This window comes from Martes martes, assembly GCF_963455335.1.
Source record: "Martes martes genome assembly, chromosome: 10".
Classification (NCBI taxonomy): Eukaryota; Metazoa; Chordata; class Mammalia; order Carnivora; family Mustelidae; genus Martes; species Martes martes.
The window spans coordinates 77,381,429-77,393,886 of record NC_137898.1 but is presented as its reverse complement, the minus strand read 5'-3'; the positions used below and the strand labels follow the sequence as shown (position 1 = coordinate 77,393,886).

At 37.6% G+C, this 12,458-nt stretch overlaps 2 protein-coding genes across 5 annotated transcripts in view; one reads left to right on the top strand and one right to left on the bottom strand.

The window, feature by feature from the left end:
• The first annotated feature begins 33 nt into the window (after positions 1-33).
• On the top strand, positions 34-11,781 carry TAF1D (TATA-box binding protein associated factor, RNA polymerase I subunit D). Of its 4 annotated transcripts, none has more exons than XM_080816686.1 (14): positions 34-117; positions 1,730-1,908; positions 2,613-2,991; positions 4,031-4,206; positions 4,792-4,852; positions 5,240-5,411; positions 6,416-6,463; positions 7,460-7,507; positions 7,738-7,772; positions 8,608-8,656; positions 9,031-9,068; positions 9,891-9,957; positions 10,407-10,448; positions 10,689-11,781. In XM_080816686.1, the coding sequence occupies exons 2-6, from the start codon at positions 1,850-1,852 to the stop codon at positions 5,393-5,395; spliced, it is 831 nt and encodes a 276-aa protein (XP_080672812.1). In that variant the 5' UTR covers positions 34-117; positions 1,730-1,849; the 3' UTR covers positions 5,396-5,411; positions 6,416-6,463; positions 7,460-7,507; positions 7,738-7,772; positions 8,608-8,656; positions 9,031-9,068; positions 9,891-9,957; positions 10,407-10,448; positions 10,689-11,781. The 4 variants fall into 4 exon arrangements, with proteins under 4 accessions (XP_080672812.1, XP_080672811.1, XP_080672814.1 ...); XM_080816685.1 differs by having other exon boundaries at positions 93-539; XM_080816688.1 differs by lacking the exon at positions 34-117 and having other exon boundaries at positions 943-1,908; positions 5,673-6,463.
• Positions 10,775-12,458, bottom strand: part of CEP295 (centrosomal protein 295) — a 57,161-nt gene continuing 55,477 nt past the window's right edge. The window contains exons 26-30 of the mRNA XM_080816684.1: positions 11,677-11,773; positions 11,362-11,526; positions 11,177-11,282; positions 10,990-11,089; positions 10,775-10,899 (exon numbers count right to left, since the gene is read on the bottom strand). Of these exons, the coding sequence (XP_080672810.1) occupies positions 10,861-10,899; positions 10,990-11,089; positions 11,177-11,282; positions 11,362-11,526; positions 11,677-11,773 (507 nt within the window). The 3' untranslated portion in view covers positions 10,775-10,860. The remainder of the gene's footprint in view (positions 10,900-10,989; positions 11,090-11,176; positions 11,283-11,361; positions 11,527-11,676; positions 11,774-12,458) is intronic.

The following is a 12,458-nucleotide window of genomic DNA, read 5'->3' as shown; positions in this document are numbered from 1 at the left end:
ACGGCTGTCAAAATGGCGCCCTTTCCTCGTGGCGTTCAACTGTTCTCGCGAGATTTCATTCCCACTAGTCGTTGGGTCGCGGAAGAATCCGTCTTTTCTTTCTACGAGGTTGTGGAGGTGAGCTGTGGTAGGCCTGTTGGGGAGGTGAGGTTTGGCGTGGCCGAATGCAGACCTCCAAGGCCTGCGTTGCGGGGTGCGAGTACGCCGCAGAGGCCCTTAGTGGGCCGGCAGATTTGGTGCAAGCCATTTGCCAACCTGGGTGGGTAGGAATAATGTAGGACTGTTGGGCCTGGTGAGCGAGAGGAGCTGACTTTTCCCGGGATCTCCGCAATGCGCGGGAGGCTCGAGCCGCGGAAAGCAGGCCCCGAAGGCGGAGGACTTCGCGGCTGCACTGTGTGGCCCGCACTTAAACGTTCATAGGCGTGCTGCCTTGTGTCTGGATGCCCATGTTAAAATTAGGCGTTACGGACAAGTACACGTTTTGTGATTTTTCGTAAGTGCGAGGTGACCATTTCTGACGCCTTCCGTGCGGAGGTGAGGTAGGTGCTTCCTGGAGACACTCGCCCCAAGGTCAGGCATAGTAAGAGGTTGGAGGGATTGTTAGCACTCCGAAAGCGCGCTGCCTCGCGCTGGGCCTCCCGCCGAATCTTTGGATATAGGAAGTACGCTGGTTAGGAATGTTTTCTGCACGGTTTCCGGAAAAGCGGTTTTTTGAGTTCACTCCACTGTGCTGTAATAATGTGCTGATATTTGAAAGACAGACCTAACCTTTTGGTATAACAGCAGTGCCGTTGGACCCAATTTTTGTTAAATTTCGTTTTTGAGCAGTTATTTCTGAATACTTAGGTTTTCGTGTTTTAAAAAAACATACCATGAAATTACCACGAGTCCATCGGACATTTTGCAGATTTCTTAAGATCTTCCTGACCTTTATGATTTCTTGTATTTGAGCTATTTTGTCATTTTATCCTAGGATTGCTTTCTTCACTACTCAGTTGTCATTCTCAAGTATACGAAAGACAACGCTAAAACGGAAGAATGTTGGTACCCCTTGTAAGGGAGATGAAGTAGTAAAATAGACCTTTCTCTTTTTTTGCCCACTATTGTCAGATTTTCCAAGGAGATGAAAAAAGACAAAGGGCACCATTGTGTGGTCTGTTAACCTTTCACTGAAAAGTGAGAATTCATAACTTGTTAGTTAGTACTCATAATGGCAAGGAGGTAATATGCCAAGGAAGAGGTTTCAGAGTGACTTTGATGAATGAGAAGAGGCTGTAAATGGAAATCCAGTAGTTTGGATTGACCTAGTAAATGCTGATTATTTTTCCTGGTAACAATGAAGCAACACTGCCTTCTGGCTTTGTATGTAGAAGTTTTTCCAAGGAGTTACCATCTGCTCTTGAAAAATGGCTTTTGGCCATTAATTGTATGTGAATACTTTTAATTGTATATTACATAGTAAAATTACATTTTGTATCATGGGAAGATGTTTAATCCTTTTTTTTTTGGAAATGAGAGTACTGTTCTGGAGTCTTACTCCACTGGATAGATTGAGAAGGCAACTGAAAAATGGAAACTGGGAATTGAGTTTCTAGATTTTAGAATTCGATTTGAAATGGATGATTCTTAACATAAAAATCCTAAGGGCCTAGTATATGATTTTTGCCTTGGTTTATATAAAATGTGACATAATCTGACCACATCAAATTTTGTATTACTGGGATACTAGCTCTCTTGGCATTTGTTCAGAGAAACCACATCACGTTTACTGAATTGTCAGAATTCTGAAGGAATTTACAAGTGGTGAATAAACAATTTGGAGAAGGACTTGGGAGAATATGTAACGGGAATGAATTTTCTCAACTCTATAATGGCATCTAATTCGGCTGTGGAAATTGACAGTGAAAGGTAGGTGCTGTTTAATCAACCACTAGATTTTTACTGTAAAACTGACTAGATTTGCTGATAACTTCACTGTAATTTTATTATTGCATAAGCAATAGAGATAATTTTCCAAGAATAAGGAAAGAAAAAGAAAACTTGTTTTACACGGGTCTTCAGTTTATGTAGTTTAACACTGGGACACATTCTTAATCCTGGGGAAACAGGAGCGTATTCTCTGGGTCAATTTGGTATCTCTTCCTGGCTAAATCATCCTAATCTTACAACAGGAAAGTAGGTATCAGTGGGGTATCTTGCTTAAAAAATCAACTTGTTCAGATAATGTACATTATAATAGTGCTGGCACGTGTATATACATGATGGAAATAGCTAGTTAGCTGGGAAATCAGCATTTCTATTGTATTGAAATTAAATATGTTTGCTAGGCTATTTTTGTTTTATTTAGAGCAAGCTCTAGCAGTAAACAAGACTGCCTTTGGAAATTAAAATTATTTCTCTTGGAAGGTCAGTTTTTGGTAAAGTGCTGTGGCATCATGGCACATGACATTATGATCCATTTTAGGTGGTCAGAACAGGGTGGTTTAGTCCTGAGCCCATCTTAAAAATTATCTTGAGCATGTTTTCCTTCTTTTGGTCTGTGGAAGAAAAGTATCTTACGGTAATAAGCATTCAGTAATATAAAAGTAAAATTTCTTCCCCTTTTTTTCTAGTGATAGCTCTTCTTCTGGTAGCAGCTTATTTAAAACTCAGTGTGTCCCTTACTCACCTAAAAGGGTGCAAAGAAACCGTACTAGAAAGTTTGTTCATTCACCTGAAGTTGCTCAAGCAAGGGATTCATCTAGTGACTCATCTTTCGAACCAAGACCATTGACTTTAAAAGCTATTTTTGAGAGATTCAAAAAAAGAAAACGTAAAAAGAGGAAATACAAACCAACAGGAAGACCAAGAGGAAGACCAAAAGGGAGAAAAAACAGTAGACGTTCCCAAATAAATAAGAAACAAGTTCAAGACAAAGGATCTGGGTTCCCATTTTTAGAATCCGAGAATGCAAGAAAACCATTACCTTGGAGAAAGATTTTAACCTTTGAGGTGAGCCAGTATTTTATGTGTGGATACACATAGCTGAAATGTCTGAAATGACTTGTGGGCCACTTTGAGAATTTAGATATGGCTGGAGGAACATGGATAGAATCTGTAACTTCGATAATACTCTTCTGTACAGACTACTGCCACTTCAGGACCAATCTGTCCTTTAGCATAGACTTCACCTGGGTATATTCAGTGAATATACCCATTTATGAGGTGCTTCAAGGCTGTTGGTACAAAATCCCTTGATCTCATCAGGTCTTTAAATATCCCTAAAACTCTAGTGATTCCCAGTTTTACAGTAACCTACGCCCACCCATATCTTCTATGTGTAGTGGCTTCAGTAGAGGCCATTTTCTTTCAGACACTGAATATTCAATTTTGACAGAATTGCCTGACAAATAACTTTTTTAGCATTAGACTCTCAAATACTTGAGTTAAATGATTGCATAATTTATAATCTTTTGCTCTAGAATGGGTGGTTTGAAAGAATACTGATCTTTTATGTTTTAAGCTGATTATATGAAAATGGGATTTGTTTCTCTTTGTATTTAAAAATGTCTTTAGAAATCCCCAGACAATACAAGGTATGTGCTTGGTTTTTCTTGGTATACCAACTTAGGTAAATTTGATAACGTGCTAGGTAGATAGTGGATTCCTCTTGCAACTAGCATTGGGTATATGTGATCCATATACAGCAGAGTGAGTAATTCAAGACCGCTTAAGAGTCTGTGGTAAAGGGGGGCACCTGGGTGGCTCAGTGGGTTAAAGCCTCTGCCTTCGGTCATGATCCAGGGTCCTGGGATTGAGCCCCGCATCCGGCTCTCTGCTCAGCAGGGAGCCTGCTTCCTCCTCTCTCTCTCTGCCTGCCTCTCTGCCTACTTGTGATCTCTGTCTGTCAAATAAATAAATAATCTTTAAAAAAAAAAAAAGAGTGTGGTAAAGGGATCCTTTCCGTTTTGGAACATAAGGCATCTGCTAACTCATGGAAGAAAATTCTGTATTTTGTAACATCATTACATGAAGTGTTTTTGATATTTAGCAAGCAGTGGCAAGAGGATTTTTCAACTACCTTGAAAAACTAAAGTATGAATACTACCTCAAGGAATCCTTGAAACAAATGAATGTTGGTGAAGATTTAGAAAAAGAAGACTTTGACAGTCGTAGATACAAATACTTGGATGATGATGGAGCTCTATCGCCTATTGAAGAGTCAGAGTGAGTTTAATCAAGTGACATAATTTTGGTCCTAGGGTTTTTTTGTCTTTATTTTGTTTTTTGGGGGAAATTTGTATTTATTTATTTATTTGATAGAGATCACAGGCAGGCAGAGAGGGGAAGCAGGCTTCCTGCTGAGCGGAGAGCCTGATGCTGGGCTCAATCCTAGGACCCTGAGACCATAACCTAAGCCATCCAGGCGCTCCTTGGTCCTAGATTTTATCAAATTAAATGTTTTTAAATTTTGGTGTTACTTGTTACACATTATGTTATGGTGTTACATGTGTCCCAAGTTACCTGTTACATGTTATTTGTTACTGTTACTTATAAGTGTTACTTGTTACATATTATGTTACAGATTTGTTTATACATTAACAGTGATGGGGAGGCACAGATACAGTAAGCCGTCTGGGTTGTAGTTGAGCTTTGAGCTTGGCACATGAGCCATCCATTTTGGGATGTCCTACATGACAACATAATTTTTCTCCTTACTAATACTGCTATTTTAGTTGTAGATCATGACAGTATATTACTGATTAGGTTCTGGATGATTTTGTCGTCTGAGGGTATGTTTTAATGTTACAGAACAGAGGATGGGTCTGCAACAAATCTTGAACAAAATGACGAATGTGATATCAAATTGGTGGTAAGTGACATTTTTGTCCCATTTGATTTTAGGAGGATAAGCAGTTATTCAGGAAGAATTTAATCCACTAGTTTACTTTCTTAGATTCTGAATTTAATTTTTGAAAGGTTCAATAGATGTGGTACAGGAAATTTAAGAATAAAAATAGGGATTATTGGATACTTGATGAGAACATGGGCTTTTCAGTACTGTTAATAAGTTTAATATGCTTGCTATTAGAATGTCTAATTACGATTTTCTAATGAAGAAAAAAAAAAAGCCAAATTTGGGTTTTTAACATCATGGCTTAGTCACCAGGTTATTTTAAGTAACCTAGAGTTAAGTAACGTGTAATTATTAAAACAGTAAAATTTTAGTAGTTATTTAATGCTGATTTTTTTTATGCAGGACTATAATGATTTCATTATAAGTTCTCAAGTACCAAAGATGAAGAATGTGTATTTAGAACAAGAGGAATGTCCTGAAGAAGCTTCTTTGTCTAAAAAGAGAGCATCAAAGTCCAAAAACATTGGACAGAGGATAGAATGGCCTGAGAAGAGATAGAAATATGAATGTTAAGGTAAATAGAAGAGAGAAAACGGCTTTCCATAGAAAGTAAAGATGATAAATACAAATACATATGTTGGTGTAGTGATAAAAGAGAACCTGCTAAGGAGAGAAGAAAATCTGAAAAAGTTAGTGAAACTCCTAAAGAATTCCTAGAAAAAATATTTTAAAACACAGTGAAATTATCACAGAAAATTGAGGCTTGCATAGCAGAAATAATCACTTGAGAAATCATAAACAGAAGATCCATTCTGCCTATACTTGTTTATTTCAGGGTAAGCACTTCCAGGTGTTAGTTGTGCATTCAAATCAAGAAGTACAGAGATTGTAATCCTGAAACAGTAATCACTAATGATGGACAACCAACCATCCGTTCCTCAAGAGTACCTGAAACCATTTTGATGGCTGTTTAACTCAAAAGTGACCTTTGGCTTCAAATGTGTAGTACTGTAATAACTTACTAGTTACCTAGACTTTCAACTACCAGTTTTCATCACTACTGTATATTGCTGATTGTGCCACTAAATGTCTACTATATTTTATGATCGCACTTTCACTGTTTTTGTTTAGTTTGTGAACAAAGACTTAGACAAAGTGCAAAAAATAAATCCTCTTTTGCAACCCAGAACTCATGGCTCAGTATGAGTTTTGATACAGATAAGAAGGAACAAGATCCAGGGTGCCTGGGTGGCTCAGTGGGTTCAGTCATGATCTCAGGGTTCTGGGACCAAGCACTGCATAGGGCTCTCTGATCAGCAGGGAGCCTGCTTTCCCCTCTCTCTCTGCCTGCCTCTCTGCCTCCTTGTGATCTGTCAAATAAATAAAATAAAAAATCTTCAAGAAGGAACAAGAGTCCCTAAAAGAGATTAAAGTCATAGTGGGGGGTACTGACAAACTTGAAGGGCGATTCCAGGACTGTAAAATTAACTAAAAGCATATAAGGGAAATCTCAGCTGTATTGCATTAGTATTCTAATTTTAATGTTGATATGAAACAAAGATGCCTTGTTTTTTGTAGGCTTTTCACTTGAACACAATGTCTGGACTTAAAGGTACAACGCTTTAGGTGAGTGGATCAGATTTGTTGAAATGTACTTTGACACAGTTCATACCTCCACGGGTTTCATTACTAAAAGACATTTTGCCAGTTTACAATTTGATGTTTCAGAAAAACGTATTTTAGGGGTCACACATTTTATAGTGGAAGGTACAAAGCTTCACTTTACTTGCAGGAAAGCATTTCCGCAAACTGTAAGTTAGTTTATATTGAAATAATCAGAATACTGGATATTTCTGTTTCATGCATTTATTTTAAACTAATGCATAATCTAAAATGAGATGTAGGATTTAATAGTGTAATGTTAGAAATGATTAGAGGACACAAGATTACCTAAATCTGACTAATGCAAAGTTTAATTAAAAAGCACCTAATTTGTTTATCTTCCAACGATTTTCTAAATGGGAAGAACAATATAGCCACATTAATATTTTCCTGTATTTTTTTATAAGTGACATCAAGTAATGATAGCTCTTAAGATGAGGCAAAAAATTAAACACTTTGCTGTAATCTGGGGATGTCCTAGACAAAACAAACTGTGATACTGGAGTTTGCCGAAATCAAGACTTAAGTATGGAAATCTTCTTTGGTGGTTTTCTAGTAGCTATTTTGTACTTACCTTCAGCCTTTGGTCTTTATTCTCAGTATAGACTGACTCCTTCCTGTAAGCATTTTAAAAATCCTTACTGTGTAATATGCAGAATGATTTCTTTTAATTTGTAAATATTTGGCTTTTTGCACACCTTTGAACTCAGAGACTTAGAGCAGATCACAGTTCTGATTGTTTTTCCTGTGGAATCTTCCAATTTTAAATTAAACAGTGGTTGAGGTCTATCCCGATGGGGCTTTTTCTGTAGACCTACATCGTTGGAAACGCCTCATAGAGTATTTGTGTGGTTTCCTTTATTCACAGAACTATGTGTTAGATCTGTGGGAAAGAACTACAAGACATTTATCATTATCTGCTAAAACTGTGACCTAATAGTCATATTTTTTAAATCTTAGGTATTGGTGTATCCCAACAATCTGTACAGTTCTAGGGTGATAGTTTAGGTAAGTTTTCATTGGGGACAGTTGTAATCTTTGGGGTACTGTTACAGTTCAGATGATGAATTTAATTGTTCAACTGCTGGATGATACAGACATGAACTAAAACTTAATTCTGACAGAGCTGGTTATAGCTTAAAAAAACAGTTATACAGTTTGGATACTAATCATATATTTAGGTTTTGGATTTTAATCAAACTTAAATTGTCCTTAATCTTTTAATATTTTATCTATAGGGGTGAATATGATTTGAACTCATTCACATTTAGAGGTAGGTGGAAAATCTAATTTTTGTTGAAATTTATTAAGGATCCAAAAGTTCTGAAAAGTAGGTTGTCAGGTCAGCATACTGTTGTGTGCAGTAGTTATTTGGGTATGCATCAGAAGTATCAAGATCTTTGTAGAAATATTTGCCACAATACTTGACAAACTGAAGAGACTGCATGTCTAGGGAGTAACATGGAAATGCCCTCTTCTGTATCTTTTTTTTTTTTTTTTCTTAGGCTCTGGATCCCTCTTCTGTATCTTTATTAAACAGTTCTATGGTTCATCCTAATAACATATTTGGATATATTACAATAGAGATATTGAGGGTTGTTTTTTTTTTTTTTTAAGGAACTCTGCTTAATAATAAGAGCAACTAATCCTGATTTCTAATGCATCATTTTTTTTAGTGATTTGACTTAACAGCTCTGTATGTGCATTATACAGGGACAGGAAAGATAATCAGGACTAGGTTTATGTACTTAAGGTGCAGGTAATGTTGTCTTATTGAAATAACAATTAGGAATAAAGGTCTAATTACATATTACAAGAACTTAAATTTGTAGAGAGATATTTCTCAGGAAGTAGCATAGAGGTAGCCTAGAGGTAGAGGGGTTTACATATCTGGCAGGATCGCACTGCATGGTATCTGCCCTCAGCAGCTCATTCCTGCTGGGTGTTCAAAGGACAGTGCAATAGAAACTCAGTATCTGGCATCGTTGGTTTTCTTGGCTTCGTGCATGTTAAACCTGGTATTTTTATTGAAACAGTATTCTTACAGTTTTTCATACTGTTCAGCTTGAGATAATTTTCAAGAGGAACTAATGCTTCTCTTTTTCTAGGGTGTTTGAAATTGAGAACCAGGCAGATCCACATTCAGACCCTAAACAGGTAAGGCTTAAATTTCAGTTGCTTCTAGTGGCTGCTTGCTTTTATCTGGTAAGCAAAACAGCAGGACTTCGGTACAGAGGCAGAAAATTTGTATAGATTTTAATCTTGAGAGGAACTTCTATAAAGCCTCATTGTAGATGGAAATGGGCACCACTGTTCATGGTGTCCAGAAATTGTTAATGTGGCTACATTGAGACACAGGTTATGCTTCCATCACAGCAAGTTTATTGCTGTGGTGACAATGAGGCCTGTAACATTTTCTGTTAGGCTCATGGAGTAGAGTGGAAGACTTCAGCATTAGAAACAGTTAAGGAATGATTTTAGATCTGTTTGCCAAAATAGCAATCAGTGTACTTCTACAATTTGACTTCTAGGGCCCTGAAGTAAAGACATTGGATCCCAAAGATTACAGGTAAGATTTCCCCTCAGAAGCCCTAGGAGATGGAATCCATTAATTTACCTAATTTTGATAGCCACTAGTCCTGGTAGTTCATTACCTCACCACTTTAAAACAACAACACCACAAAACCCTAGATGTTGAAAGGCCGCAGTTTGTGTTTATACTGTTTGCCAGTGATTTGTGATGTTATGATGATGGGCAAAATGTTCAACTGCTCTGAATGCGCTGAATGAAAGTAGCCTTTCTGAACATCCATCTAAATGAGATCTGTGCTCTGTTTTCCAGCAAAAGCTCTAAAGTAAAAGTTAACTGAAACCTGAATAGTTACTTTGGAGTTAACAACCAGAGGGCATTTCATGCCAATTAGGGTATGAATGCAAATGAATATAGCTTTAGTTTAAAATATCTTTGTTCCCAGGGGCGCCTGGGTGGCTCAGTGGGTTAAAGCCTCTTCCTTCGGCTCAGGTCGTGATCCCAGGGTCTTGGGATTGAGCCCCACATCCGGCTCTCTGCTCGGCAGGGAGCTGACTTCCCCCTCTCTCTCTCTGCCTGCCTCTCTGTCTACTTGTGATCTCTGTCAAATAAATAAATAAAATCTTAAAAAAAATAAAACCATTGACCACAGTAGCACAGCACTTCCTTTAAAAAAAAAAAAAACAAAACACTTTGTTCCCAACATTTAAATGAACTGGATTGAAAGCAGTTATTCCAACTTTGCAGTTTTAAGCCTGCAATTTTCAGCACATACTAGTATAGAACTGGTTTTCAGAATACTTGGGAACCTAATTAACTGCATTTTGAAAAGTGTAGTCTAAACTTTAAAATTTTCCATAGGTGGGGAGTTCTTAAAGTATGTCCAATTTCAAATGAAGATGTAAGAAACCCAGCTGAAAGAACTCTGGCAAGTTAATTCGCTGTTGTACTGTATAATGGCGTAACGGTCATTACCAAGGCTTTGAGAATGCAGTTTCTCATTTGCTGTGGACATGACCATAAAAAAGTTTTCCCACTAGGTTTTCTTTCTTTCTGCTACTTTGCTAGCATTCAGCCTATTGGGAACATTTTACCAACTCTATTTCCATTGCCTAGATTAACACTGTCCAGTATAAATTTAACAGAAGCCATATGTGATTTAGTAATGGTCCTATTTCAGATTCTCATCTGAACATACATGGCTAGTATACTGAACAGTGCATGCCTAGATCTCTAAGAGATGTCTATTGCTAACTCCTTCTGTATTGTTAATAACCATGCAACTTGTAATATAATAGATTTAGTAGAGGGAGGCTGGCTTCAGTTTACATGATCATCTCTGGAAATGGAACCTTACTTTATGTTCCTGTTATATAGGAGTGAGTGACAACTGTGGATTGATCAAGTTCTTTTTAAAAGGTATGTACACATTTGAAAAAATAATTTATAGGTCATTTCAAAGAGGGCTTGTGGGACTAAAACCAAAAGCTCTTAACGCTGTGACCAAATATTGGAGTTCTCCATAGGATGTAATAGTTACTCAATAGTGCTATGTTTTCCTGAGGAGATACAAGATTTAGCTGCTTCTGTCTATGATTGGTCAAGTGGGAAAGAAATGTCTCCCAAGTTTAACTAATGTATATATACTCTCGTTCTCAGGGCTGTTTTGAAGATTATGATTCTAACTTTGGAGGAACTATGGTGATGAGCAGTGACTGGCAGTGGAAGGAATCACATGTAAAAACTCCTTAAATAAAAATTTATTGGCTTTAAATAATTTTGCCTATGTTACACATAATTAAAAAAAAAACTTTACACTTTTAGTAGAAAGTCAGCATGTATTTTTGGCTCTAAGTTTCTCCAGTGTTTGCTGTGGAGGGAACAAAAAAACAAAAAATTTAGTATGTTACCCGTTGTAGTATACCCTAGACACAGAAAAACTGTAGGGGGCCTAGCTCACCTTATGAAATTCTTTTGCCCTTGCTCTGTTTTGGGCGTATGCATTTTGCTTTGCTTTCTCTTCCCTTTGCTGTTTGACTTCAGCTAACTGATTGTATGATCTGTAAGAAATGTATACGCAGAACTAAGGATGGAATGTGAATTACTATTCATACACACACCCCCCCCCCCACACACAACGCCTATACCTTAGGGCCCTTTGATGCATGAGAGCTTGTGCAGTTTTTCTGTCTTCAGGAAGTGACACTTTAACCTTAACTTTATTCACACCCTTCAGGCGATTCACAGATGAGCCTGAGCAGAGAACAAGTGACTTGGCAAATATTACAATGCTTCATTCTCTGAGAGCTGATGCAGATTATGTGGAACATACCTGTAGGTTTCTCCTTAGCTATTTTGATTTGAGCGTTTTCAGGAATACGAATTTTATTCTTTATATCTTTCTGTCTCTGGGAGGATCTTTCTATAAATGATTTTTTCCTCTTTATAAATGCTTCTTGTAAGCTCCCAGGTAGAGCTATAATCTTTGGAGGGGTTTCTGTTTGGGAAAAAAAAAAAAAAATTGAAGCTTTTTATATTGTGGTAGCAGTGTACAAGACTGTGGGGCAGTGTGACTATTGGAACTGAATGGGGGAACTCTGCTGCCCCCTTGGGTAACACTAACCATTTCAGATGCTCAAGGGCCTACCTGCAGACAAAATCATCTGCTCCTCTGTGCCGTGTTCAGATACATCTGGATAATCCAAGGTTTCTGTTACTGATACAAAAGGTAGAAATTCACTCACCTAATTGCAAAAAAAAAGAAAAAAAGAAATTATAGATGAATTTACCGCTTCAACTCTGAACAGTATCACAAGCATAGGTTCTAACACCTTTAACAATTTCTAAACCCCTGGTTCCCTCAGGTAGACAGATGTAGTCTTTGGGGCACGTAGGCAGCGATGCCTTACTCTAAGCCTTAAATGCTGTATAGGAATCTATGTCCCATAAACTCAGCTTCTATTCTAAGCTAAACTTAGCTTCTATTCTTTCTTTGTGCTGGTTCTCATATTTAAACTATAAGACTAAGTTTTCTGGGAAGAGAAGTTTAAAAAAAAAAAAAGACTTTATTCCTATTAAAATGTTTTATCTGACCAGCCTACTCTAGCCAAAAGCTCCCCCTTCCCCCACCACCATTCCTGTCAAGTTCTTCCAAACCACTTCTGCATCCGCTCTACTTGTCTCCTGCTTCCCCAAATTACCCTTATCAATAACCACAGCAACAAGTCCTAGGTATGGAGCCATTTTTTAGATAAGTAATCTAATACAGTATCAGGCCATAAGAAAAGTCCTGCCACAGTACTATAGAGAATCTGGAACTTCTCTGTAAGAGGGTAAATTAATACACTGCATCAAACAGTTGGTGGGTTGGGACTTAGATTTTCTGTTTCCAGGCTGCAGTTTGTAATCAATGAATTCATCTACCATAAC

What these genes read in the sequence shown, in the direction of transcription:
- TAF1D (XM_080816686.1), top strand. Translation starts at nt 1,850, where the DNA reads ATGAATTTTCTCAACTCTATAATGGCATCTAATTCGGCTGTGGAAATT. An exon ending in GTGGAAATTGACAGTGAAAG is followed by an intron (nt 1,909 to 2,612) that starts GTAGGTGCTGTT and finishes CTTTTTTTCTAG; the next exon opens with TGATAGCTCTTCTTCTGGTA. An exon ending in AATGTGATATCAAATTGGTG is followed by an intron (nt 4,853 to 5,239) that starts GTAAGTGACATT and finishes TTTTTTATGCAG; the next exon opens with GACTATAATGATTTCATTAT.